Source organism: Tauraco erythrolophus, chromosome Z (genome assembly GCF_009769465.1).
Source record: "Tauraco erythrolophus isolate bTauEry1 chromosome Z, bTauEry1.pri, whole genome shotgun sequence".
NCBI classification, from domain to species: domain Eukaryota; kingdom Metazoa; phylum Chordata; class Aves; order Musophagiformes; family Musophagidae; genus Tauraco; species Tauraco erythrolophus.
In genome coordinates, this window is record NC_141496.1 from 28,497,025 (window position 1) to 28,522,980 (window position 25,956).

The following is a 25,956-nucleotide window of genomic DNA, read 5'->3' on the forward strand; positions in this document are numbered from 1 at the left end:
ATCATGAAGCTGGGGAGCAGTCGATACCTGTGAGATGGCTTGCTAACCAGTGGCTTTCTGGAGAGATAGACATAGAACATTGTTTACAGGCATGTGCAATGAGTAACTGCAAACACCGCTGGGTCCTTCCTGCTTGCAAAGGGCAGTCCTCAAGTCTACAGCTTTCGGTCCTGTCTCTGCAGAAGAATGCCCCACTCCAAGCTGTTCACACAGGCTGGAGATCCATAACCTTTGTGGTCGCTCTGCTAACACAGCCACAGCTGTGAAAGGAGATACGGTAACGGTTTCCTTTCGAGAATTAACTGAAGTGGTGTTTCCTTCATACAACGAACCAAGGCTGTTTGCAGGGTTGTCTGCTTTGCCTAAAGGCAAATGAGAGGCCCAATGTGGTATTCCATGGTGGCTTAACTTCAACAAGCATCTCTAATAGGTGCTTTTTCTTAAGCTTGTTTGTCCAAACCAGCTTCTCTTCCCTTCAGTTTGAGAGTCTGTTCCTTCCTAAACAGTACTTGCATCTTTGATCTGCTGTGTTTGCGAGGCTTTTCCTGTCTTAGTATTGTCTTTTTAGTAAGCAATTCTCCAGAGTTTGCTGAGAAGTGGATAACTGAGTCATTCTTTCCTTTCCTGTCTGTTTTTCTCACCAGCCTTGTGTTAAACAATAACCAACATATTAGTGTAATAAATAACTTATACAATATTCATAAATTATTAAAACCAATTCCAAATCTGTCACGATGAACTCATGGGAGTGAATTGCCTTTTACAGCAAGGACAGATTCCAAGTTTTTTTGGGCTGATGTTCTATCTCATGCATACACTATTAACTATTTAAGCAGCCATAGCCTAGCTTCCTTTTAAGGTAAAAATTCTTAGTACAAAAATAGCAAGGATTTGTTTGCTACCAAATAATTGTAGTACTTTCCTTCTGTCTTCCCATTTTTCTCCTAACCACCCTTTCTCCCCCACCAAAGTCCTTTAGAAGCTGTAGTTCAGAGTTGTTGCAAGAAGCAATCACAACACAATGAATATTTGAGTCTGCTTGACAGGTGTGATATTGTAGGTAACCAAGAAAGGGGGCGTCAGATGAGGCTATTGAAGATTGAGACTTCAGTGAGCTAGTGAGAAATAGAAGTAGGAAAGGAAACTCACGATTCCACTCCCAGTTGGTAAATTCCTGAGCAGTTAGGCTATCATTAATTGTAGCCAAGATTGCTCCCTTAGTGATGATTTTTGATGTGATGTGTAATTTTCTCTTGAGATAGCAACAATAGAAATACTACACATTAGCTTTTCTTAGCCTCGTAGATTTTAATAAATTTTGGAATTGCAAAAGATCTTGAGTAAGTTTTCAAAACACAACGTAATGGCTGTACGTTTAAGGAATTTTGTAAGTCAATAAATACAGAGCAATGGAACAAATCCCCTGCTGGAGAATTTGCGGTTCGGAGAAGATGATGTAAATCTGAGTTAGCTTGATCTCCTCTTAGTGGGGGGGCAATAAGCAAAGTTTTGTCTGGATGAGAGACGAAGGAAATGAATCCTGTGTTTAAACCTCCTCTGCAGTTGGTCTGAAAATCTGGAAACTCTCATTCTTCTGGTGATTTTTTTCAGTGATGTATTGGCCCCATTAAAATCAGTGGGAGTTTTGCCATGGCTTTTAATGAGGTCAGAAAGAGAATAGTACATTTAAACTGCTTTTTTTTTAAAGTTGGACACAAGTGTTGTATTCATTTCTTTTACAGTGATGTATTCTAGAAACAAATCCACCTGTAATTAGATGGCATTTTCCATAGCATGATACGAAGAAACCCACTTGCATGATGGGATGGAATAAGCATCTCGCTCTGCCTCAGGAGAACAAAAGTCACTGTCAGCATTTTTGTTTGTTTGTTTGTTTATTTATATTTTACCTGTTGGCATACATAGAATTTGGGCATTTAGGCACATGAGAGATAATTTAATTTCAGATTTCGCATCTACAGGCTCTGCCTTTGGTAGGAAAAGGCTGAAGTAAACAGGGCGTAACTCAAATCAAAGGCAAGGAAATAGGGATTTGATTAGGATACTTCAGTGAGTTTTAATTCTGTTGCAAAATATTTTCGTTACATTTCACACTTACATTGTGCCAATAAGATCAAGACATGATGCATTGTAAGTCTACATTCCTTCTATTACCAGTGAAATGCATCTGTCTGTAACAGAGTATGGCATGTTTTCAACAGCCTGTCACAATAATGTACTCATTAATATGCCTGTGCAGGTTTATAACAGTTAAATATTTATGAGATATGCAAATGTTTGCTTTCCTTCTTTAATTCACAAGTGGTGACTAATCAAAGCTTTGCTTTCTGTTCTTCAAGTAAAAAGCGCTGCTCTGGAATGTTGTTTTAGAAGGCAGTAATTCGATGAAAATATGAAGGTGGACATAGGGGGAGGGAATCCTTTGCTTATTCTCTGCTGTTTTTCTGAAGCGGTGCAACCACTTCAGATTTGAATCACCTTCTCCTGTTTCGTTATCTGACCCTGAAGATTTTTTATGACTTTGAAATGTGTTGCATTTAAAAGACGAAACAAAGACACACTGAAGTATCCAAGTGTCCTTCCCTTTTCTTGGTCCAGGTGCTTCCCGTGGTGAGTATGCACTGCTTACCAGAAACCAGCCAGCAGAGCTCTTCTTGGTCTGCAGAGAAAGCTTACTCCAAAGTTTTTGAGACAACTGGTCTTTCCTTAAGTATTAATCCTTGTCCCTGTTCTCTTGTGAGAGGGGAATGTGATGAACATACCTTTTCTTTCATTTGCAAGTCACTGTAAGTGTGTGGTGATAGAAATGCAGAGGTGTACCTTTAGCCAGGTGAGTTGTTGTTCATGGTGGTATCTCCTGAGAAATGCTGCTTGGTGTCTGGTCCACTACTTTAAAGAATGAATGGAAGTTGACAGGAGCCTGTCCTCTCCTCCTGGGCAGCAACTCCTGGAAGAATGCACCTCCTGTGAGGGATGAAGTGAGAGGAGAAGTTTATTTATTCACGTTTATCACTCACCCAGAAAACGAATAATCTCTAATACTCATCCCACATTGTCTAAGTGTTGTCCCTCCTGCTTCCATGGTTTGGTGGCTGCCTCACTCCGCCAGGCAGAGTGAGCTCCCGGTTGAATAGCTTGCTTGTCCAGCAACACCTTAGGATCAAAGCTGCATAAAGTGGGAGCTCATGTCGACCTGGGTGGGGGTCAGCTTGAGGTGACTGAGTCTTAGTGTGTGAGCGTCTTTCTGATTGTTTTAAATAGTGAGTCTGCAAACATCAACATAAATAGGAGCCACTTCCACTCTCATAGTTCAAAGCATTTTCGCAGTGTTTATAACTGCTAACGAACAATGTTTCAGAGAAAGCAGAACCCAGGCTTCCAAGATTTGCACATTTTGGGTTATGAGATGCTCAGGCTTGTGTGCTGTAAACAAGGTTTAGAAACTCCTCTGCATAGTCGTGCTTTGGACTGTAGCAAGCTTTAGAAGAAAACTTCTAATTGTGCCTGGATTTATTTTATAAATTGGGACTGTTTCAGCAGTCTGTGTGGCCTTCCATTCAGCTGTTTGTTTAAGCCAAGCCAAAAGCCACTTATCTAAAGATGATTTGTGCTCGCTCTTGAGCTGACAGAACCAGGCTGGGAAGAGCAAAAGCTGAATTGTAGGGTTTAGTCTGAGCCCCCGTCTTTGGTCAAACCATAAGGGGAGCATGAAGGACTGGCCATAACATTGTTCTGGAAGATACTTGTGGATCTCTTGTAATGGCTTGTAGGATACCTTTTTAAAATAAACAGATGTGGTATGTGATTGACTCAGATTTGAACTTTGCAGCTGTTCCTTCCTATCTGCCTGGTATGCCAAAGCAAAATCTTGCAGCTCAACATCTCTAAAATCAAAACCTTAATTCAAATATTATAATTTGCATCAGCTTCTGACTTTCTGATTTTGGCAGTGTAAGCAAAATGGAGGCAAATGTGTTTATCTAGTTCAGGAAAATAGATGTTATTTATTTACTTAGAATCATAGAATCATTTAGGTTGGAAAAGACCTTTAAGATCATCAAGTCCAACTGTTAACCTAGCACTGCCAAGTTCACCACTAAACCATGTCCCTAAGCACCACATCTACACATATCATATCATATCATATCATATCATATCATATCATATCATATCATATCATATCATATCATATCATATATCATATCATATCATATATCATATCATATCATATCATATCATATCATATCATATCATAGAATGGCATAGGCTGGAAGGGACCTCAGAGATCATCTAATCCAACCTCCCTGTCATGGGCAGGGACGCCTTTCAACTAGATCAGGCTGCTCAAGGCTACGTCCAGCCTGGCCTTGAACACCTCCAGGGAGGGGGCATCCACAACTTCTCTGGGCAATTTATTCCAAAGTCTCACCACCCTCGTACTGAAGAATTTCTTCCTAAGATCTAATCTAAATCTGTTCTCCTTCTACTTAAACCCATTTCCCCTTGTTCTATCAGTGGACACTCTTGTAAAAAGTCCCTCCCCAGCCTTCCTGTAGGTTCCCTTCAGGTATTGGAAGGCAGCTATTAGGTCCCTCCGAAGTCTTCTCTTTTCAAGGCTGAACAATCCCAGCTCCCGCAACCTGTCCTTGTAGCAGAGGTGCTCCAGCCCCTGGATCATCTTTGTGGCCCTCCTCTGAACACGCTCCAACAAATCTATGTCTCTGTTATGGTGGGGACACCAGAACTGGACGCAGTATTCAAGGTGGGGTCTCACAAGAGCAGAGTAAAGGGGGAGAATCACCTCTCTTGACCTGCTGACCACGCTTCTCTTGATACATCCCAGGATGCGGTTGGCCTTCTGGGCCTCATGAGCGCACTGCCGGCTCATGTTGAGCTTCTCATCTATAAACACCCCCAAATCCTTCTCTTCAGGGCTACTCTCAACCCACTCTGTGCCCAGTTTGTATTCGTGCCTAGGATTGGCCTGACCCAGGTGAAGGACCTTGCATTTTGACTCATTGAAGCTCATGCAGTTTGCACTGGCCCATTTCTCAAGCCTATCAAGGTCCTTTTAAATACCTCCAGGTATGGTGACTCAACAACTTCCCTGGGATGGTGACTCAACCACTTCCTCGGGCAGCCCCTTCCAATGCTTGACAACCTTTTCAGTGAAGGAACTTAAGATTAAATGTAAACCTTCCCTGGCACTGTTTCCTCTTGTCCTGTCACTTGTTGCTTGGGAGAAGAGACTGACACCCACCTCGCTACAACCTCCTTTCAGGTAGCTGTAGAGAGCAGTAAGGTCTCCCCTCAGCCTCCTTTTCTCCAGGCTAGACAGCCCCAGTTCCCTCAGCTGCTGCTCTAAGCCCTTCACCAGCTACTTAGCACATGGCAATGTTCTAGAGTAAAAGTCTTAGAGATGTGAAAGCGTAACTTGAGGCAGTGTATCTGGCTGTCAAAATGACACCTAAAGCGGAAGAGAGTTTTAGTGATATTTTAAGATGGTTTGTTTTGTTAGATTAAAACAACCAAAAGAATTTTGCGTTCAAGAACTCAGTCTTTCTGGATGCCATGGTGGGTGGCTCACATGGTTACTTCTCATGTGGGGCTGTTTTCCTCCTGGTGCACCTGCTTGCCCAGGTGGATGGCCTCCTTTCACGCCAGTACCGTTGAATGCAATAGTAAAAATAGAGGGAGGCCCAAAAGACTAAGGGACAAGCCTATTTTTTGTAGTGTTCTTCCTCAGCGAGCATTATTTTGAATGACTTAATACCAAAGGGGTTAAAGAACCATTGTATATTTTGAATTTGGGCTGTCAAAGCAAATGTTTTGACAGTCAGTCAGCAGTGGATATTAAGTGGCGTGCTGTGAAGAACATACAGTTCTGTCAGGAAAAAACTTGTCGAGGTATGGGAAACTGAGAGGAGGAATAAACAGCCGGTTTCCAGCCTTGCAAGGGCCTAGCTCAAGTTTCTGTTGAGCAAAAATGGCAGAAAAGGGGTGAGCTGAGTGCTGGAGGGAAGCTTTATGAAGCGTAGTTATTTAGCACAGTCTGTATCTGGAAAGACTTCGATGCATGGCACAGACGTGCTGTTGGAGCTGCATGAGAATTGGTTAGGTTCATTTGGAAACTTAAGGTGAGGTGTGTTGGAAGCAAAAGGTTAACTACACAAGTGTGACTGAACTGTAACTTACCTCCAGTACTTTATCTGCAACCTTTCCTTGCTAAGCTTCACAAAGAAACGCCGCTGCGCCTTGTCTGGTCTATGCGCCATCCTACTTCATATGTTTCTGTCCATCTCTTCACAAAAAGGAGTTGTAGGTGGCTGGCACTCCCATTCAAGGGCATCACTAGTGCAAGAATAAATTTATGCAGAAGTTCTCCCCTAAATAAGGGTACGTTGCTCTGGAGATACTTTTGTGCCAGAATAAAGTACTCGTTACCTGGGAAAAGCCGAATTGCGAAGGTTTCATTGGAAAGCAAAGTATATTCTGTTGAATTGTAACTGTCGATGACATTTACTAACCTTTAGGTGCTGCGAAGTTTCCCTGTGTGGAAAAATGGGGAAGTATATGTTCAGTGAAGTCCTGAGATTTGACGCAACCTCTGTATCGTCTTTAGACAGGCTATTTTGCTCATGCAGTGACTTTTCTGGAGGTACTGTGTTTTAAAAAGTTACTGCAATTTATTCTTGCACTTGCATTTCAAATGGAAAAGAATCCTGTGGTTTTTATCAGTACCATGTTTTTATGGCTGCCAGTGTTCATCTGAAATTTTCACCTACTTAAGTAAATATGAACTTTGTTCTCATCTGTGTTCAATAAACAGTATTTTATATTCAGCAGGTACAGAGTAAGCAGTAACAGCTGTGATGCATGTTCAACTCTTATGTCCCTTGCACCTCAATTAAAATCCTGGAATTACAAAGATGAGGAGTTCAAAAGGGTGCGGTGCTTCCACAGAACTACAGATTCTAGAGCTTTTTGAAACTTCTTTTAAAAATAAAGACGTTTTCTATTAAATTCTCTTTAATTGTGCAGATGACATCAGGAGAACGTAGGTTTGTAGTGGACATTTTCTGCATTCCAGTTGTTATTTAAAGTGGAAATACTGAGAGAATTAACTTTTTTTTGGCAGGCTGACACTTCAGCTCTCTGTTATTACAAAGGGTGTATTCGAGTCATCAGTATGTCAGGCTGCTTGAAATGGAAAATGAGCAGAACTGTTATCTTGGTGTGGCTAAATGCACAACTAAATATGTTTTGCCTTTTTTTAAGGCAATGCTGTAACATTGAACTAAGGGAGGCAAAATCGAGTTGTTGGCACAGCAGTTGAAGTCCACGTATCTGCTAGTACCAGAAGAGTCTGCGTATCTAGACAAGGAAGAGTAATGTGGATAAAATCTTGCAAATGATTCACTATGACTAGTACAGGAGGGAGTAGAAACTGCTGGATGCAATTCTGAATGTGTTGAAGTTGTGAGTGTGTTTCATTTTGCATTCAGTGGCACTAGGATTCAACCACTGGGCTCAAAACTCCTAAGAAATTAAATACCAACCCCATGACAAAGCTAAAATAAAAATTGTGGATGTCTGTTTTTCTGGCATCTGCTGACCCCTTTGTGTTTGGCAGCAGTGCAGCAGTGAGGTCCAGGTCTGGTTCTCGATTCTCTTGCCTCCAGTTCAATGTCGATATTTTGTTTTTTGTGAGGAAAACTTCGAAGTGCTACGTTCTCATCATGGAGGGGGTAACATGAGGGCATTTCCTGCTCCCCTCCTTGCTTTCCAGCGACTCAGTTTCATTTCAAGCACAGAGGCGTGTGCGATGACCCGTTTGTTATTTCAAAGCCAATATTTGGGCACGAGTTGGTAGTGATCTCTGCTTGCCTCTTGTACTAAGATAAGTGTAACTCTGGAAATGTCATCAGCTACTGTTGAAAGGCAGCATAAAGGCTTGGGGAAAGCCCTGGGGAACATTCCGGTTCAGTCACAGCATGCACAGGACTGTGGAAGGGGGAATCGATAGGAGTCAGGAAGCTCAAGGCTGACTGGCAACCCCCCTCGCCGAGGCTCTTGGCCACTTGGCAGCGACTGGGACATTTTTTCCACAGATTCCTGTTTACAGTGGCATAAGTCACAGGAGGCTGCTGGTGTCAGCATCAGTTCAAGATGAGGTGTGTGACATACCTGCAGGCAGATTGCTTTTCTGAAACACTGGAGCAGAGCTGGATACAGAACCCAGAGAAGCACCGCTCCTTCAAAACCCAGGCTTCAAAGGGATGGGCGGTATCACCACATCACAGGGCGGGCTGTCCCCAGCTGCAATCTTGTTCGCCTTCTCTCGAGGCTGGGGTTGGCTCAGCTGCAGTCAGCAGAAGCCCGGAAGGTTGGAATAAGGTTCCTTTGTTGCACCTTGCACCCAGGTGCCCATGGCATGTGGAGCTGTGCCTAGCTTCCTTCCCAAAGGCACGCCGTGCTGCCTCCCCAAACTGAAGGCAGGAGCTGCACGTCTGTGAAACTGTTTAAACTTGTGCGAACGTTTTGCTGGGTAACTGCCAGCAACCTTGGTGATTTTGACCAGAGGAAGATGATGGGGGCGTGGTGGTAGGAGTGGGTGGAACCGCTGGGTGTTACTGAGACCTTTGCTTGCAAAGTGCTTGACAAACTCTCGCAATGGGATGGGGCAGGGCAGATACCATAAGTACGGCCGGGCAGGCAGCAGGAGGTTAATCACTCCCCTGGGACAAACCCAGGAGGTTTCCAGCAGGCTCTGTTTGACAGGCCGTTGTTAGAGCTTTTGCATGTTGATGTGGATCTGTGCGAGATCTTGGCTTACCGTGAGGGTGGAAACGAGGACTTTTTTCTCACTGCTGATGTGTTGTCTTTTTTATTGTAGGTGTGTGATGTCAAACAGTGGGCAGTCCTTGCAGCCTCCCCCGCCAGCCTGCAGCGTCATGTGCCAGTATGAATACTAAGGAAGAAAAGCGTACTTTAGAACTCAGCATCCCAGAAAGAAGAAAGGAGGAACTAAACGGAGAGAACAAATGACTGTACTGCTTGCAAAACTTGGGGCCATTCACTTTTTCTCCTGAGAAATTTCATCTTGGCCTTTGTGAGGGAGCTGAAAGAGCAGCCACAGTTATTTTCTTAGGGTCCTTTTCTTCTTTCTCGATTTAATTTTTTCCCCCTCGTGCCTGGATTTTAAGACCGTCAGCTGCACTGATCACAAGCACTGGACATCAATATGTGTCATGTCATTGTAACATGTCGCTCAATGCTATGGACTCTCCTGAGTATTGTGGTGGCTTTCGCAGAGCTTATCGCTTTCATGAGCGCAGACTGGCTGATTGGCAAAGCAAAGCCTTCAAGCTCCGAGGATGTCGACAACAGAACGGGGGGGTCGCAGGAACCTTACCATCCAACACTGGGCATCTACGGGCGCTGCACCAGAATCTCCCACATGCAGCTTTCTAGACGAGACACGCTTTGTGGTCCTTACGCCGAAAACTTCAGTGAGATTGCCAGTGGGTTTTGGCAGGCAACCGCTATTTTCCTAGCCATGGGAATCATGATTCTCTGTGCTGTGGCGTTCGTGTCCGTCTTTACTATGTGTGTGCAGAGTATTATGAAGAAAAGCATTTTTAATGTCTGTGGGCTGCTACAAGGGATTGCAGGTACGTGTACTTTGAGAGCAACTAAAGATTTTAATTTGGGGGCCATTCAAGTGAAGAAATATGATGATTCCATCCTGTCTACAGACAGACTGCATTAGGCAGACCCAAAGCAGTTCTATATGCTGGTGTTTATTCAAACACAAATGAAATTTATAGCTACACAGCATGTAATACATTGACATTGGCAGCAGAATTGCAGCCTGATGTGTGCCAAAATGAACTGACCAGTGTTGCTTTTGTTTGCTGTTGAGTTTTTTCCCTCTGTTCGAATTGCTTTCACTAACAAAAACTTCTCTCCTTCGTTACCAGCAGAGAGCAAAGTTAATATGTTAAGGCAGTCTATCTCCCTCTGGCTACTTTAGTAATTTTTCCATGGACCGAAGGCAGTTCTCTCAGTGTCTCAAAGACTTCATGACTGTGGTGGGAGTAAATTCCACCCGGGGATAAGAACAGCCTGCAGTCGTACACCCACTTCTCCAGTGTTTCATGCTAAGCAGCCTCCTTCAAGGCTGTGAGCTTGACAAGCAATACCTTAACAATAAACCCTTCCTTTAGCCAGCTTATTGTTCAGCTGCATTACGCAGCCCAGTGAGCTTATCTTTCACTGTCCAAGTATCAGCTGTGCTTTGCCTCAAAAGATGAATTGGTTCTAGAGATGTGGTGTTTCTGCTTAAACCCATGGATTTTATAGAGATTAAATGACTGTTAGAAAACCCCTAGTTAGAGAAGTATTTGGCTTTCTGTATTCATCAGTGAGCCACAGGGAGAACCTGTTCCATACTCAGATTTTCATCTTTTGTGCTGCACGCAGGTGGTCTTCTGGAAGAGGAGAGTGGTCTTCTGCCTTACCTCTGACAGCCCTAAGACCTGTGAGGAAGGAGGAGGGGAGCAGGGCCACCTCCTCTTTCCCTCTTGGTGGTGCTCTTAAGCAGATGTTTTCAATTCATAAAATGGTTTCATTACAAGAAAAATTAGGAGTTTTAACCTTGTTTGCTTGAAATATGAATCTTGTTTGGCCACCTCCAGTGAAGTGGCCAAACACGTCTGTGGTGGCTGTACCTAGAGAGGAGGTGTAATGATAGGTGTTCAAACCCGTATGAAGCCGATTAGTTTCATTTGCTTAGTTGAGACTTAAATTAATCTTATTCTGAACACACATGGGGAAGTAGGCAAAAACTGAGTTTGCTGGCTGCTGCAGCTCTCCAGAGCCAGTGGTGCAGGCTGGGGACCAGCCGACAGTGGTGCCTGAAGCACAAGCATGGTGGCTCTCACCATCCTCCACTTCAAGTGTACTGCTTTTTTTTTGTGTGTCACCCACAATGTAAAGTTTGTGCTTTTGGGGCAGAATTAGATCCTTAAGTTGGCTCAAGATGTTTCTGTTCACATGATGGCATACAATTTGCAGATGAATGTCCTTTAGATAAAAATTACAGATTTTGCTGTAGTCACTCTTTGTTTACAGAATTTGCCAGAACTGGCGCAACAAGGAAGCAGCTCTGCAGTGCAGATTAAGCCAGGGGAAGGTTTTAGCTCCTTGCTTTCTTAGCCTGTACTTCAGAAATAATCCATGAAACCTGTTTTTCAGGAGATGACATTACTTCTTTTCTGTTGGAGGGCACTTGTTTGGGAGAGATTGGTTACAGCATAAGTACACGTATGGCCTGTCAGACTTACTTGGTTCCGTCAAAAAGATAACTTTACTTACAACTCTGATACCATCTCAAAATATCTAACCTAACATCAAGATTAGCAGGAAAGTAGGTTCTTGTATATTAGAATACTGTTCTGGAGACCTTGCGTTTGTGAGAAAATACATGCAAAGTCAGTTTTGTGTTTTGCTATCAAACCGGCTGCACCTGTAATGGGACTTGTAGCCTCAAGAGTTGAACAAAGTGGTCAACTAAGCATTTCTTACATGTTAGGGGATAGATCAGTCCTTTTAGAGCTGTACTAAGGATAGCAGCACTTCCCTTCTTATAATTCAGATAAATGACGCAGCATGAAACCGGGTAACAGAAAGGTCACGTTACTGAAACGGTTGCTATGAGAAGTATGCCTGCCAGTATTTGCAGCCAGGCGTCTTGTGGCTAGCAACTCGTTTTCTCAAGATTAGTTTTATTGGGTCCACGGCTGCTTTTGTGCCAGTAACATTACAGCATCTGCTTACTTAGTTGAAATTATTTTCCTTATGACTTACCACAGCTGTTAATTTCAACTTTCTCAGTTCCTGAGTTTTGGAAAACGCTTAAGCAAGTTGTTCAAGAAGGACAGTTGACGGCATGGTTAATCCATACAGGGATTATGATAGCTAGGCTAATGCCCTGACCAGAGAACAAGATACAACCCTGCCTTAATCGTCTTAAGTGTAAGATTATTCTTTCAAATGTGAACAATTATGTTTTTAATAAGCGTAGGAGAAGAATTCACAAAATCATTTTGTTTATCAGGCTATATGAGTCCAATATTTGCAAGTATGTCAAACATCTCATTTTCAAAGATGAGATGCGCCCATGGTAGAGTCATCTACAGGAACTCAGGATCTTGCAGACTTAATCTCATTTAAGATCTCTATATCTTTGCAGTGGAGATTTAATATAATTAAAAGCATACAACAAGTTAATTTATTCCTGGAATTAATAATGAAAACACAATAACAGACACCGGATATATCTTTTCAGTCTAATAAAATTGGTTGTGACCTGAATGATGCCTACGGTGAAATGACAGAACAGAAAGCAACATTTCTCCTGTTATGGCCCTTGGACAAACGTGCAAACTCTCCTTTAGGTCTGCGGAAAGAGACCATACAAATATCTAGTCCATAGAGAGGGTGTTTGTGTCAGAAAATTAGAACTATAAAGCCATAAAGGAAGGAAATATGACTCTTGTTTAAACGCTTGTAATTCCTTTGTTATGGAGCAAGACCTTCTACCGCTTATTTTCAGACTGCAGTGCCTTTCATTCTGGAATCATAGAAACAGTAATCGGTAGCCCTGGTTTTGGAGATGTTTGAGGATCATTTCATCTGGAAAAGCATCTTTTCTCTGCAACAGACAGTGCGAAGAATGGAGCTGTGTAATTAAATAGATAATTACTACCCAGCAGCAGCAAGAAGACCAGGCAGTCTTTCATTTGAATGTCTTTTTGGGGAAAGTACTCTATTTTTACAGTCTGTGAATGACTTTAAATGCAGAGGCTAGAAGAGGCAGCATGTTGTTATATGGTAGCTGTTAAGAACCATTCAAGATAAATTTTCACAGTAATCATCTAGTTGTAGGAAGTAAATAATTGGTGATCTCCTATTGAGGTATCTTGGTACGCATATAAGATAGTTGCACATTTGCTAACAAGCCTTGTTTGGGCTTGGGTACTTCACTTTGGTGCTAAGTAATATAATCTAAACCCACCTGGAATACTGCATTCAGCTCTGGAGTCCCCAACACAAGAAGGACATGGAGCTACTGGAGCAAGTCCAGAGGAGGGCCACAAAGATGATCCAAGGGCTGGAACACCTCTGCTCTGGAGACAGGCTGGGAGAGCTGGGGCTGTTCAGCCTGGAGAAGAGAAGGTTCCGGGGTGATCTTATTGCAGCTTTCCAGTGCTTAAAGAGGGCCTACAGGAAAGCTGGAGAGGGACTTTTTACAAGGACGTGTAGTGATAGGACAAGGGGCAATGGATTTAAACTGAAAGAGGGGAGATTTAGATTGGCTATAAGGAAGAAATTTTTCACTCAGAGGGTGGTGAAGCACTGGAACAGGTTGCCCAGAGAAGTTGTAGGTGCCCCATCCCTGTTCAAGTGTTCAAGGCCAGGTTGGATGAGGCTTTGAGCAGCCTGGTGTAGTGGAGGGTTTCCCTGACCATGGCAGGGGAGTTGGAACTAGATGATCTCTGAGGTCCCTTCCAACCCAAACCATTCTATGATTCTATGATAACCTGGTCTCAAAGGAAGGTTGGGGGGGAGCTTAGGACAGAGCCTAAAACATGTTGGACTTCTGCCTCTAGCACAGTTTCCTTTATGCAGTTCATCATCAGGAACTTTCCTTGGCCGTTTTTTGTGAACCCCTAAGGGCTGCGCAGAGCTAGTCCCTGGTGTCGTGGCTGGGCAGACACAGCCCCTTCGCGACAGCTGGTGTTTGCCCGACTTGCAGGTGAGCCCAACCGGCCATCGGCTCCCTGACGGCGCCCGGAGGCAGGACCTAAATCAGCAGCACATATATAATTTCCACCGCAAAACTCGAGCGGCCCCTGGGTTTCCTCGTGGGGAGCTGCGCCGTCGTGTGCCAGGGAAGGCTCTGGGGAGAGCGGAGGCGAAAAGGGTGCTGGCGTGTTGGGAAGGTGGCTGGGTTTGGGAGTGCAGTTCCTGTTACTGCTGATTTGCCATGCTGGAGCTGGGCTGAACTGCCAGGCAGGTTTACCGAAAGGGGAAAAAATAGCTCCTCTTTCTAAAATCTTTCCAGAGTGCTGATGGCTTCGGCTGAAAGACCTTTTTTCATCACTTTCTCTGTCCACTGTCTCCTAGCTCAAATGCGGCTTGACTAAATGGGTTTCTAACAAAAGCAGGAAAAAAAACAGGCACGTAAAAATTGGGTTGCATCAGTCAGGAGACCAGCTGCCTCTCAGCCACGTGCCAAGGGGTGTTTCTGGTTTGGCATGGGGGAATGCATGGCTGCGTTTTGCTGTTGTGTGGCTCAGCAGGCTGGGCTGCTGGCCGTTACGTGTTTAACAGATGTAAGCCCAGTCTGACCAGGGAGAGGTTGGTGTCTTAAAAGGCTGCTGCAGGTGGCCCGGAGCATGAGGTTGCCCCGGCCGCTTTGTCAGAGTGCGTCTGCTTGGGCCCAGGTGCTGCGGGTTTGGGCTTCCCTCCCTCATCCCAGCAGTTTTTCCTCCAGCATTGCTGGGGGATGACTCAGCTTCTTCCTTTCCAGGGTCCTACTTTAGTATTCACTTCGCATCACCCAGCACTGAGGTTTCCTTAACACTTCACCCTGCTTTGTTCCTGCCGAGCATGTCCTCTTGTACCCCTGCGTTGTTCTGGGAGGCTGTTTTTTCCCCTGGTGCTTGTCCTGCTCTGTCCCAAACAGTCAAGTCTTTTCCATGGTACTTTCAGGGATCTCAGAAAGTCTCCTGCATTCGTTCTTATGTCCTTTCCATGATTTCTTATTTTTTCACTTTTCTTACTGTTTGTGTCTAGTCCTGTTCCCTGCTGTGGTATCCTGGGGAGTTTCTCCATCAGAAACTACTGCAGTACCTGAGCAATAGTTCAGTTCCAGGAGTGCAGCTTTACCCTCAAATGCCAGGAAACTTCTCCACAATTTTCTAAAATGAAGAGATGAAACTCAGTTTGAAGCCAGCTGTGTCTGTAAGAGTTTATCTTTGCTGCTGGAAGAGTTCGTTTTACATTTTTTACACTAAGTAGTCATTCAGTGTGTTGTACTTATTGGTCATCATCTCCATTTGAGATGATTCATTAAGGCTGGGTGATTGGGAAGATGGCTTGAGCAGAGTGTGATGGGAACCATCTGAAGGGGAAGAGGATCTGGAGCTGCTTGTGGGGGTGTATGAAGTAGGATATGGCTGTGCAGGGTGGGCTTGTGGTGCGTGGGGCTGTGCGGCTGCACGTTCCTGGCTGCTGGAAGGTAAGGAGGCCATTGGGAGTTGCAGAGGAGGAAGCTGAGGAAGAAGCGGGAGGTCAGCTAGGACTTCTCTCAGAGAGGTGAGAAAACACAGAAGGAGAAGCAAGCTGTTGTGGAGGGGACATGAGGCTGCTAGAGCTCTTTGATGCTCAGAGCATGATGCAAAAGGTTATGATAGTTGCAGAGTAGTTTAGGATGTTTGGTTGTAGGCACTGTAAAAAAGCATTGTTTTATCTGAGAAGGGGCCAAGCTGGCAAGCAAGGAAGAAAGTACCTTATGTGCTCACGTTGCTGCCTGTGGGCGATGGAAGCTGTTGCTCAGCCGGGGAGCCCAGGCAGTAGGAGAGCAGAGCAAGAGTGGTTTTGCCATCGAAGGCAAGGAAGCTTCGTGTTTGTCTTTCTAAAACGCAGAGCATGCATTTTTCAAAAAGCATATTTCCTCTTGGATTCAGCTGGAGTTTTTCTTTTCTGATGCCAAAATTCTGAATTCTTGGGGTGGGAAGAAAGAAAAAAGGGGGGCGGGGGATTTCTAATGGAAATCCTGACAGTCTGAACTGCTTTTGCTGTCTGCGGTACAGTGCTTCCTGTAACCTATATGGCCAGATGCCAGCACGACATCTAACACACACTTGGCTGCTGAAAGTTCAAGCAAAGGGGACTGCTGTGTTGGAATATGCCAGGGAAGGAAAATTGAGTTCAAGTGCTGAGTTTCTATTGAGCCTGAGGGAGAGTGTTAGTAACTTCAAAGAAATAAAGTGAAGACTTTGGTGTTTTGTTAGATTTGGTGGTTGGCTTATCTCCTGCGCTACCAAGGTGGACACGTGGGAACCACTAGACACCCAGCAGATTGTAAACAGGATAGAAAAATAAACAAAAAATTCAGGTTTTCAGTTATCAAGTTTGGCAGCTGATTTTCTCAGCAAGCATAAATCTCTTCCATGACATGGTACTCAGTGGGAAACTTTCATGCGACCCACTGAGAAATGTTTTACCGTTGCACGTGTGCGCACTGAGGTCCCTGACTTCCAGCGGTGTAGGTGAGATGCCGAGAACGTCTTTGCACCCCCGCCCCGGCAATGTGGGGTAAGAGAGTGCTGGCTGCCCCCTGAGAGGCTAGGCGGATAAGTGGGAGGATAGCGGGACTCCCTTTCCGTCGGCTTTTTCCTTCCAGGCCTCAGAGCCAAGACTGACACTGCTGTTTGTATATAGGATGCAATCACTAGGAGAATATTAAAACTCAACAAATGCTGTGTTTTCAGTCAAACTCAAGAAAAAAGATGAAAGTGGCTCTTCCAAGGTAAGGAGCTAACTTATGCTTAGCTCCTCTCTTCAGTGTGCCTGGTGTGGTGGTGATGGAAACCAGTGAGTTTGAGTTTTCCTTCCTTCGCCAACACAGATGACCCCGCACTCTGCTGCTGCATGAGCCATGAAGCCACCTTTGCCCAGTCCTTCTCTCTGAGCCTTAGTTCCTCTGCAGCTCCTCCCTCCCATACCCCTGAGGTCTTGTTTGTGCTGTGGGATCAGTACTGAGGAAATGTAATGCCATGAAAAAGATGGCCTGCAGCCCTTTTACCTCTTTGCTTAAGCCAAGGCAAGGTGTTGCTTCTGCCTCCCTTACAGAGCTGTGGTCTGGAGGTGGTGGTTTTCATTCCCTTTCTGCTGATTAAGCATGAGCAATTGATGGTTTGGAGGGCATGGAGCTCCCTGGTTGAAACGGCAGTGAAAAAGGTTATGGTGAATGGTGCGAAATGTACTAGATCTTCTTCTTTGCTTCTTCCATGAAGGGAATAATTGACACAGCCTGATATTTCCTTCTCTGACTCGGGAACTTCCCAAATCTACCACCCACAACTGAGCTTCTCATTTAGCAGCTTCAAGGCTTTTACTGGGCCATCCTAGATGAAAAACACTCAATGTTTCATTGTCTTTTAAGGTAAACTGTGAGAGGTGACCAGCCCTCACAGCCGTGCCTGAGCAGTGGCCCTATGAGAGGAGAGGTCTTCAGTTACCTCTGCGTTGCGGAAAGCTTGTAAACATTTGGCTTTTCCCCTATAAGGTGCTTTATCTTGACTTAATTGCAGGGTTAGCATCCGCTGCACAAGAGCCCCCGTAGCGTGGTGACATGGCTGACAGCCAGCAAGGAGGCAGCAGTGTCATTTCAGGGCTTGGGACTGATCTCTTAGTCTCTGCATTTCCTTCCCTTCCACTTAATGGCAACCCTCACCATGCATATAAAAATTACTGAAAGGTAACGGAGATTTGCCCTCCCCTCTCCTAAAAACAGGAGTCTGCAGGCTTACACTTTTTTATGCATCAATATCATAAAAACCAAACCCCGAATGCCCTGTATGATGTCATTCTGCCACAGCAACTCGTATCAAGCTGATAAACTGACTTATTTTCGGCTTTTCCTGTGAGTAGCAAAATATACTTAATAGTTGAGTCTCCCACCAGTAGCCCCCTGCACTGTATTCCTCTTCTTGCTTCTTCCACACCCCAACATCAGTAATGCCATCAGAAGTTTACATATGTTTGGATAGGCTTGGTTATGAATGAGCATCTTTGATTTGCTTAATAAATGAGAAAGATGCATGAGTAAATGGTATAGTTAATTTACTGTTGAAATTTACTGTTCCCCCCTCAGCTTGGGGAATGCAGTGGTTAGGGACTGCTTTTTCTTCTGGTAACTGCTTACCATTATATGACCCTGAGACAATTTTAAAGGGGGAAAAAAAAAAATCTGTGCAGGTTTTGAACCATCATCTGGTTATAGTTTTAAACAATTCATCCTCCTGCCTCGTCTTAGGGTGTCCTAGGTGCAATGAAATCTCTATATGGCTGCAGTCCTCTGCAGTGACTGCAGGTATGGAGGTATGGACCTTGCCTTGGTGCATTGCCCGCCAGCAACCTTCCCCACCCTCAACAGCCATGCTTCTGATGTAACCCAAATCCCCTCTGCTTGTGTGAACCTGCACTGAGTGTGGTGTCCAGGCAGGCTTGTGGTGTCCAGGCAGGCTTTTTTAAGCATTGATCTCCTTAATGTTACGCATTTTTCTTTTGTTTGTTGTGCAGCGTTTCCAGGTGGGCCAGAGGCCATCTCCAAGGCACTAGAGCTTGCAGAATCTCCTCTTTCTTTTTGGGCAAAGAGCTTCTTGCCTCTGGTCACCTGCTTGTGTTTGGTGGGTCTGGCAGTCACCCAGGGGGATGGAGAGCAGCTGCAGAGACAAGTCTGGGGCCCTGTGCTGCAGGTAGTGTAATCAGGGCTCCCTTCGGCATCTTGGCACTACCCTCATCCTTTTCCTGTAACCAGTGTGGAGGGCTGAAACCACCACGTCAGCTGGCCTGAGCCTGCCTCGTTAGCTCTGATGCGAATGAGATTGCTGAATCATTTCACATGGCTGCAGGTACCTGTTACACAGCTGCTGAGTAGGAGGCCCTGCTTCCGTTGTGTGTCGGTGGATGAAGTGGTCACAAGCATGCACATGGTGACCTGGTAGTATTCCTGCTGGGTAGGGGTTTGTCAGGGAGAGTCTGCGTATGTGAAAGCCTCCTTGGGTTAAGCTCACATAGCACATTTGTGCCAATATTTTACACGTTAAATTGTTGAGGTATTCAGGTAGCATACTGACACGTTTGGAAATATGAGCAATGAAGGCAGCGTTGTTTTGCCCGGCTGGTACAATGCCCTTGGGCTGAGCATTAATCTCCTGTGGTTGCACAGAAGATGAGAACAATTGGCATCACTACCACTGAGGAAGCAACCTGGCTGCACTGCCTGCGTGGTGTTGGGCAAGGCTAATCCCTTCCCACCTTCACCCTTTTTCTCTTTCTCTCTTAAAATGTTGTTGCTCGGTTGTGCTGCTCCACGGGAGCCTGTTGCAGTGCCACCTCATTGATCACAGCTGCTTAATTTCCTGTTTCTTCAGCAGCATTTAAAAGCTTTTTTGCTATTTTGCTAGGAAATGAGAAGATAGTTTTGGGATTTGCAATGGAAATTGGCTTTGTTAGTATATGCTGTTGTTTAATATGGCACAACAGCAGCTGCACAGGAGATTGTCAAAACTAAATAGCATGCCTTCACTTAGCTAAACAAGCATCTGCCTAACCCCAGTCTTGAGGATCACTTCCAAGGATGGAATGACAAAGCTGTTACTCAGATCTGACCCCAGCACATCATGTGACATATAAATGCCTGTGACGATAGACCGGTCTGTTGGGTTTTCACAGTGTTAGCCCGGCTACTGCAGTGTATAAAAACCAGGAGGGGCAATTGCTTGTTGCAGTTCCAGGCATTTAATAAGAGGAAAAGTCCTTGGTGCACAAATACAAAAAGGATTCTCCTATAGAAAAAGTGTTACTGAACTGTCTTCAGAAACGTCATTGCACAGCAGTGCAGTCTGCTGTATTTGTATTGATACGTCACAGTATGCTGTGATGTTTTGCTTTGGTGTTTTAGGAGAAAGGAGTTGCTTTTACATCATCTGAATATAGAAGGGCTGATGTTTAATAGCTTGTCTGTGTTGTAATCAGGAGATATATTTTGGTTTAATAATATCAATAAAATCTAAATCTCATCTACATTCTGTATTTCTTAAGGCTTCTCTTTGAAAGAAAAAAGAATTGGGGATTGATAATAAAATGTTATGTGGGCAAATTGCCTTCAATGAAAGATGGGAAAATGTTCTCTGCTGACAGACTTATACCAAAGAGTTTCAGGTGAGGTCTCTGGATAAAAAAGTATTTCAAATAGTTTTCTGTTGTCGTTCTTGGGCATCTGGCAGCACTGCGTAGCATTCTTTCAGACCTCTGTTTTAAGGAATCCCAAGAGGAAAGGTGACTTAGAGCTGGCAACAACTAACAAACAGGAAAATGTAATTATGAAAAAATACCATATAGATTTAAAGAAGTGGAATAGAGCTAATTAGGAAATAGGAACAAGAATACATGTACAGCAGAAGCTGCACTCCTAGCAGTGCAGCTGTGCTCAGAAGAGGGAGTTACATCTAGAACAGAGCAAGCCTGAGCTCTCTGAGGCTGTAGAGGACCACAGTGGAAAACCGCTTGTAATGTTTTAAAAATTAATTTGTTTCTCCCAGAAGGGGAACAAACAGCAATAATTCCACAGGTAGATTTACTGTGGATTAAAACTCTCATTTACTGTATGTCAGCACAAAGAACTGAAAGGATTCATTGCAGAAAAGTTTTCTTCAGATAGAGCACTTGATTTTTGTTCTCTGTTCTTTTCCTTGAAGATTGGCTTCTCAGCCAAGGCACTAAGGCAAGAGCAAAAACTGATTTATTAAGAAAAAGAAATCTCTGTCATTAATATTTACTGCCCTCCTGCCAGATACATCTCAAGGCAAAGTGTCGACAGGAGATAATGGTTGCTCTGTCAGATTATGCTGACGTAAAATTATACAACACAAAACTGAGCTTTGTGCTTCTATGACTAAGAAAAGCTTAAGTGCTTTAAACTTAATTTACAGCATTAAATGGCTTAAAAAGCCACACAATGTACCTTAAATACAGAAGTAATATTTGAATGAGTCAAGTGTAAGAATAACAGAATCAAATTCAAGAAACCTGAGAATTACAATAGTCGGTCAATGCACAGAGCAACTTTTATACACAAATCTCTATATTGTACTAGGAGCTGGTCTTGTGTTCCTGTGCGCTGTGAGCATAGATGAGTGCCCAGGATACAGTGCTTGGCTCTCCTTCCCAGCCCCTCGTAAGCTCCTGGCTGTCCTTTCCACTGTGTTTCAGTCACTGGCATAATACTTTGCTCCTGGCTCCGCGAAGCCCCTCCAGCAGCACCCCCTCTGCCTTCCTCCCGGGCACTCTTCAGAACACGAAACCACGTACCCGCATGCCGCTTTGTGCTGTCCACAGGCAATTGAAAACCCATTTCTCTTCCTTCAACATTCTTCTTAAGACTGTCTTGTTGCAAAGGCTGTAAAAGAAAAACTGTGGATTTGATGAAGCCGTTGCCATCACGCTGTTTGGGGTTCTCTCACTTGTGCCTTGCGCTCCAGCTCTGTGCATCTCGTCTGAAAAGCAGATTGTCAGCTACTGGAGGCAGAAACTGCCAGCTTCTGTGATAATGCAAATAAATAACCAAATCAGGAGCACTGCAGGCAGGTGAGCCCCAGGAACTGAGCTGCATCTACAGAAGGGCAGGGATGTAGACGGTTAAACTTCTATCAAGGAAGCAAAGAGATGTAAGGGCTCCGTCCAGTCTCTGCCCTGTGGACACTGGTGTGAGAAATCAGCGCTGAGAATTTACCGTGTTTTTTTCCCCCACAGGCTGGCCTGCAAGTGGTTTTTGCTCAACTGCAGCTGCTTGCACATGTGTTAGATGTAGATCAAGGCTGCGCTGTTAGCTGGAGAAACAGCCCTCTCGCTTCTTTGTGTTGCATAAAATGGTTGTGCAGTGCTCCTTAGGTCAAAGGTGGAAGAGCAGAGAGGCTGCCAAGCTATTCATGTTGCATCTATTTTGCCTGTTTAAAAGCAGATCATGACTTTCCAAGCAGCATCGCCACCTCTGCTGCCCTTGCTACCGCTGCTATATTCTACCTTGTTCTTTCCACGTGGGCATTCTTCCTTCCTTTCCCTTCCATCTGCATCCATGTCCTCAGGAGCAGAGAGGTAGTTCTTTACTGCAGGTCTCTGGAAGTTGCTGCTCGGTTTACAGGTAGTTGAACAATTAAGTGCTTTGGATCGCTGGCTTCTGTTTTAGCCCATGGTTTTCTCTGTTGGTGGGTGGTAAAGCATCTTCTGTCTATTTTGTTTAAGCTGCAGGAATCACTGAGGTGAGCTCTGTAGCCTGTGACCGTCTCATTTGTATTCACTGAGAAGCAGGACGCAGAGCTCTGCTTGATCTTTTTAATTGAGCACTCCTTTTTGGGCAAGTAGGGACAGTCAGGATGAGATCTCTGCACCCTGCACAGCTCACTCTGGGTATTGGAGCTTTGAGCTGAAATACATCATGAGGAGTCTGTGCCTCTCCACTTGCTGTTAGGATGAAATCTAAGGAGTGCCGTTTCTCTTGCAGGTATGTTGAATTGGCTTAACTGAATCATCTTTATTCACTTTTCCTAGCAAGTAGGAACCAAGTATTAATGAAAGGAGAAATGATGATAAATATTAGTGATAGTGAGAAGTGGTCCAAGTCCTAAGCAGCTTTCTGTCTGCACTGGAATGGGGTAGTAGAAGGTAGGTTCAGTAGTGAAAAAAATATTTTTTTTTCTTTTCTTATGCTATGCCAGTATAGGATTCACAAAGTTAGCTGTCTGAAGGAAAGATCAGGTGAGACTCTGACTGTATTCAACTCCATAGTTGAGACACGTCTCCAAATTTGTTTTTTGTCTGTGAGAAACAGCTGTAGTTTATCACATTATGTACCATAGTCAATATTTCTCTAGGAGTTTCCTGTACTCTTTAAAAAAGTTTTAAGTCAGTAAAGTCCTGATTCAGTAAAGTCCATGCTTGACAGCAGTGCTGCAGGCTTTTGGGGAGCTGAGTTTTGGGTAACTGCTTTTCAGTTTGGGACATACATACTATGAACCAGTAGCTTTCAGGAGTTGTTCAGTGCTCCAGTTTTGCTAAGAAGTGATGGATGTAGCCTCTTAGTCCTGCTTGTGACTCAGCCATAAGCCAGGTTTGCTGTTAAACACAGGCACTTTAGGTTTGTGAGTGATGAAGTGGTGAACTTTAAGAACTTCCTTGTTGGCAGCAGCTACATTGGCGTTTCAGATCTGACTTCTTAATTTGGTGATGGTGATTTTTAACTACCAAAGGGCTTGTGATCATTAGAGAGAATGTCCCGTACCAGTGTACAGACAGAAAAATACATCGTGTGATCATGCCAGTTAGGCAGAACAGGAAACTGGTGGTGAACAGAGGTGAAGGAACTGCTGGTGTTTAGTCTGAAACGGCCGCGGGGCTCAGCAGGATGAAAGCACAGCTTATCCACGTCTGTCCAAGATAAAGCAATACTTTATACTTAATGTCGTTTGGCCAATCAGCCAGGAAGCACTGCATAAAATTTGTCATTGGTTCTTAAATGTAAGCAGTGATGAAATCCCTTCACAGAGAATGGATTTCTCTCGCTAATGGATTTTGCTGCCCCAAAGAATAATGACATTTAGTTCATTCATGCCCATGCTGTTGTGTCATCGCTAGAAAAACGCTGGAGGAAGGACTTTCTTTTGTCAAGTGTCTGGCATCCATAGACATTAATTTTAGGCAGCTGGATGATGGTTTTTGCATTTTGTGTATATTAACTGCTTACTCGCTAGGACTCAGCTTTTCATTCTCAGTGAGGAAGTGCTCTTGCATCTGGCTGAAGTTCCTTAAACAAACCATTAAGGAAACCTGACGTACTGCAGAATAGGCCAGTCTAACTGAATTGAAGAAGATGTCAACAAGTCTTTACGGCTGATCTTGGTGATCTTTCAGTATAGGGAAGAAAAGAGGACTGTTTTCTGTTACTTGGTAGAAATTTTGGGATTAGATGAGATCTAATGGATGAACCAGAACCATACATAAAAAGCACAACTTTCAGCCCACATCTAGAAGGTGACAGCACCTTTACCAGCTATTTTCATCAAGGTGCCAGGTTGAATAAAGGGCTTTACAGTGCAGGACAAATAAATGGATAATATTTATGGGATCTGGAAGGCTGTATTAATTTTCTGGATAAACTGTTTGTGTTAAAGCAAAATCTATTTTTCATAATTATTCCTGTTCTTCTGAGCAAAATTTTAAAACAAAGCAAATTTTGATACCTATGAGTTGTTCTGATGTTTCTGATGAGGAAAAATCATCTTCTTCTAATCCTGGTACTAAGGAATGAGTAGTGACCATGAAAACCATTACTACATGTGTTGCATTTGGTGTTAAACTGATAATTTCTTAAACTGTCTTTCTGTTTTATTTCTAGGCCTCTTCCTTATCTTAGGCTTGATACTTTACCCTGCAGGTTGGGGATGCCAGAAGGCAATAAGCTATTGTGGACATTATGCTTCCGCTTACAAACTAGGAGACTGCTCCTTGGGCTGGGCTTTCTACACAGCTATTGGTGGCACTATTCTGACCTTCATCTGTGCAGTCTTCTCGGCGCAGGCTGAAATAGCCACATCCAGTGACAAAGTGCAAGAAGAAATAGAAGAAGGAAAAAACCTTATCTGCCTCCTTTAACTCCAGTGGGGAAAAACACCAGCGCCTGGATCTTATATCTGCTTTCCATTGACTGGACAAGCAGATCTGCTTACCTGTTTCTACCATTTGTGTGATTGAGCCCCAGGCATTGCAGCCCCGAACTACTGAAACGGTCTTCCTTCCTTGCTGGGCAATGAGGATCAGACAAAGGATCCTAAAAAAGCAGAATGTAAATACATGGGGATTTTTTTTTTAGCTTCATTTTATGATCAGGACACAGTGGAATATATTAATCTGACCAGGGAGGTGAGGAATCGTGTATATAGCAGGAATGTTGTTATAACCAACAAATTCTGGTTGATTGGATAGGCTTACCCACTTTGGTCACTTTGAAGAATTTCGATTTAAAATAATAAAAGCCAGCACGTTGTGGTTTTTTTTTTTTCCTTAATCAAAAGAGAAGCCTATTTTAATTAGGCTTTGTTTCCAAGGGCTCCCCTCACCTGTGGATCTTTCACCACCACCTGGTTTGGTACCATACTTTTCACTGAGGTGCTTTTTGATACTGAACTTCCTTTAAAGTACAGTGCCTTCTCGGATAGTAAGTGTATGTTGGAGAGAGCAAGGTTGACTTACTGCCATTTACACCAATCTTTAAGCATGTAAAAAGTCGAGTCCCTGCCAGGTTTCTTTGTCTTGAAACTTACAGTACAAGGTGTGTGCCACTCATTACTTAGCAGGCAAATGATTTTGTTTCCATTGACTAGACAGAGAAGCTGTTGTTACACTGGCTTTCACCTGATTCTGATAAAATTGTTTGAAATAACCACTGTTAGAAATACTTCTACAGGCTTTATTAAAACTCCTGAAATCCCAAGCAGATGACAACTCCCTGCAGCACAGCTGGGCATTACCTTGTGAATGCCAACAGCCTGGCCTGGGCTGTAGCCTCTGCCATGCACGTAGATCGCACATTTCACTTGAGCAGTATTATTCATTCTTCTGCAGTGAAACCTCATTCCTAGTCTACAGAGCAGTCAGTCTCATGACCCAGAGCCACATGAGTTCTTAAGAAATTTACATTTTTCAGGGAGTCTTGCCAAATTCTACATGGCTGAGAAGATCTTTTCTCTTTTTTTTTTTTAACCACATGTAGTATGGACCCTTTTCCAACTAAATCAGCAGAAATAAAACAGACTTTGCCACAAATGACATTCCTTTCTCAAAGGCAGCTGGTTGTATTACACGTGGTGTTGCATCACTTACTAGAACTGCTTCCAAAAACATATTTAAAAGGTATTTTAAAAAACAAAGGAATGATGCAACTGTGCCATAGGAGCGCTGGGCAAAATTCATCTGAGTAGTAGCTCTAGTGATATACTAAGTGAATTTTAGACTCCTGTTCCTACTTCTTGGTAGTTTAACATCATCCAATGACAGTGTTGCTCTTCATCACCTCACTGTGTA

General features: G+C 43.9%; 1 protein-coding gene and 1 pseudogene across 1 annotated transcript; both read left to right on the top strand.

Moving 5' to 3' along the window:
* Window positions 1–8,865: 8,865 nt before the first annotated feature.
* On the top strand, window positions 8,866–25,562 carry LHFPL2 (LHFPL tetraspan subfamily member 2). The gene is made up of 2 exons (XM_086629241.1): window positions 8,866–9,695; window positions 24,272–25,562. Exons 1-2 carry the CDS (start codon window positions 9,266–9,268, stop codon window positions 24,526–24,528), a joined length of 687 nt encoding a protein of 228 aa, XP_086485367.1. The 5' UTR covers window positions 8,866–9,265; the 3' UTR covers window positions 24,529–25,562.
* Window positions 25,234–25,853, top strand: LOC104375217 (uncharacterized; annotated as a pseudogene).
* The last annotated feature ends 103 nt before the right edge of the window (window positions 25,854–25,956 follow it).

Bases quoted from the DNA above. Each gene is read 5' to 3' on its own strand.
- LHFPL2 (XM_086629241.1), top strand. From the start codon at position 9,266: ATGTGTCATGTCATTGTAACATGTCGCTCAATGCTATGGACTCTCCTG. The intron at 9,696-24,271 runs GTACGTGTACTT...TTTTATTTCTAG, and splicing joins GCTGCTACAAGGGATTGCAG to GCCTCTTCCTTATCTTAGGC.